Here is a 2643-nt window from a genome sequence, read left to right as displayed (position 1 = left end):
AGAAAACATAATACATATATATATTCTTGTACACACACACACGCACATACACATACACACAGAGACATACATACATATAAATAAATACATATATATATATATATATATGTATCGTGTCCAAAAAAAAGAAAAAAAAAAAAAACTCACACAGAGAAAAAAAATGCACGAGAAATTTCCTAAAGACACTTTTCGCGACAATGCAACAAAAACAACAACAACGACAAAAAAAAAAAAAAAAAAAAAATTTAAAAGAAAAAAAAAAATAAAATAAAATAGAATAAAATAAAAGTGTGTCAAAAGTAAAAATAATCCAAAAAAAAAAAAAAAAGACCGCGATTTTCCCGTTTTTTTTTTTTTTCTCCCAATTCTATGTAGAACATTTTTTTCCCCCCCTTTTTCGTTTATTCACAGGGCCTTTTCACAAAGAAAATTAATACAATCATTTTTCTTTGCGCCTTCTATTTCTTCCTCCTGGTTGGTTGCTATTTGGTACACTTTGTTTTCCTGGTGTTTATGCGCCTGTCCAGCGTTGTTTCCATTTCTCTTTTTTCGCCGTGGGCAAAACTCAAAGAAACCGCAACTCCTTTTGTTACGATGTTTTTCTTCTCTTCCCCCCTCCTCTCATTTCATTTTCGCCTTCTATTTGCAGTTTTCCCATTCCTCCTTCCGCCTGCACTCTTCACGGCCACACACAAACCTCTTTTTTCTTTTCCTTTTTTTTTTCTTCTTCCGCTTAAAGCCATTCCCCACCCACCCACGCCCATCATTTTTTTTTTTTTTTTGGTTTGTTTTTTTTTGTTGTTGTTTTTTCTCTTTTGTTATGTGGTTGCCTCTCATTAATGCCTGCGTGCCTGCATGCGCGTTGTTGTGCGCCCTTTTCTGTGAGGATGCATGCAAAGGCCGAAAGGTGGGCATGTCAAGGAGACACACGACATCCGTTGAAAAAGCGGCAACAAAAACAGCAGTGGAAATAAAATAAAATAAAAAGAGGGGAAAGTCGACAGGAGAAAAGCAAATGTCTACACAATGCCCTTATCTGTAGGGGTCCGCACTGCATCGTTTTGTTATTTTTTTTTTTCTTTTTCTCGTTCTTCTTCTTTCCTTCTATTATTTATTTATTTATTATTATTGTTATTTTTTTTTTTTTTAGTTGTTGTTTTGTTTCCTGTCCATTCACGTCCGCTGCAACTCCGGGGCGTAAAACAGGCCCCCTCCCTCTCTTGCCTGCGCCGCGAGGTGGTCCAGGACGCACTTCTGACGAAACAAACGCTGCTGGCGAACATTTTCGTTGTCACCGTAAAGACGTTCGTCGGTGTCTGGATTAAATATACACATGCACGACAACCGACGCTGAACTGCCACGAACCCCTCCATGTAAAGGTCCTGCTCGACGGCCAGTTTAATATGCTGCCATTGGCGGTTGATCTCCCTTTCGTTCTTTAATGGAAGCGCCTTTTCGTGGCATTTTTTATTGTAACGACGCACGAGCGAAACATGAACCCGATGAGCCTCATTAAGAAGCGATTTGCTGAGTATGCTTAAAACATTGAGCGGCGGCGCATTCTTTTGCCCCATGGAGAGAAACAACTCGTAGTGGCGTTGCATCCGTTCATTTTCAACAATTAAACGCTGTTCGTTCATGTCAAAAAAAGGGTGCAGATTCGATGAGGTCGTTCTCAATGATTCGTGTAACTCTTCAAATGGGCTTCGTTCGTCATATGAATCCTGGGTCAAACTGAGCCCGTAGGCATTTAATGCGGGTTCATTTGCATCGTCCGATTCATCGTTTTCACTACTCGGTGACTGAGTGAGTCCTTCTTCACCAAACGCAGAGCTGCCCAATGCATCATCTAATTGTGACGAGGAGGAAGACCAGTGAACGTGAAGGTCGTCGCCGCTTTTTACATATGACTGGTTCTGTGGCTTTGTCAAAAACGACAGGTACGGACGTTCGGTAGAACTTTGATGAGACGCCGACAACACCATGCGATTGCTCTGGAGGTGAAAGAAGCCTGATGCAGTAAACGTATACATATGCATATATATATATATATATCAAGATAGATAAAACAAACAAAGAGAAAAAAAAAAATAATAATAATAAATAGCATAAATAGATGGAAAAATAAATAAATAAATAAATATTTATGGACGCCTCCCACGCCCTCCCTTTTTTGTTTTTTCTTTTTTCTTTTTCCTTGTCGTCGTGGATCTCTCTGGGTTGGTGAGGCGGTTGTTTTGGGTTCCCCACTCCCACAGTTTAATAAATAACGCAAGACTCATAAGAGGCCTTTAACTGTCGATATGATCGATGCTCCCACGTCAAGCATGACCACAAAAAAATATAATGGTGAAGTAAAAATTTCAAGATAATAATGCACCACCGACAAAACTAATCCTTCCGGTACTCCACAATTACCATCCCGCGCATGAGCATCAGTGTCCCAGCGGCCGCCAACCCCCAAGCTGACTGAACCACTCGATGATACCTTTTCTCAACTCGGCGAAAACGTTCATATTCACCGGCACTAATATCGCCATCAATACGATTTAATACCACAAGCGAACACATGCCAATCTGTTCAAATCCATTGTCTATCAGCATTTCGTTGAATATAGGCATATGGGCTGCCCCTCCATGGA

At 40.1% G+C, this 2643-nt stretch overlaps 2 protein-coding genes across 2 annotated transcripts, besides 8 other annotated features; both read right to left on the bottom strand.

Annotated features, from left to right (window-relative positions):
- Positions 1 to 2643: a sequence feature (heterozygous, Esmeraldo-like haplotype).
- Positions 6 to 111: a microsatellite.
- Positions 120 to 142: a microsatellite.
- Positions 223 to 288: a microsatellite.
- Positions 767 to 817: a sequence feature (A-rich).
- Positions 1060 to 1148: a sequence feature (A-rich).
- Tc00.1047053503457.10 (uncharacterized protein) lies at positions 1174 to 2040 on the bottom strand (the record flags this gene model as incomplete). Its single annotated transcript, XM_797672.1, has 1 exon — positions 1174 to 2040. The coding sequence occupies one exon, from the start codon at positions 2038 to 2040 to the stop codon at positions 1174 to 1176; it is 867 nt and encodes a 288-aa protein (XP_802765.1).
- Positions 2028 to 2056: a microsatellite.
- Positions 2100 to 2144: a microsatellite.
- On the bottom strand, positions 2393 to 2643 carry Tc00.1047053503457.4 (hypothetical protein, conserved; the record flags this gene model as incomplete). The annotated part of the gene is made up of 1 exon (XM_797673.1): positions 2393 to 2643. A coding segment is annotated over one exon (251 nt), but the record flags the coding sequence as incomplete, so codon positions are not given.

Source organism: Trypanosoma cruzi, genomic scaffold (assembly GCF_000209065.1).
Source record: "Trypanosoma cruzi strain CL Brener 1047053516469 genomic scaffold, whole genome shotgun sequence".
NCBI lineage: Eukaryota > Euglenozoa > Kinetoplastea > Trypanosomatida > Trypanosomatidae > Trypanosoma > Trypanosoma cruzi.
The sequence above is the reverse complement of the archived record's forward strand: the minus strand, read 5'-3'. Positions and strand labels throughout refer to the sequence as shown.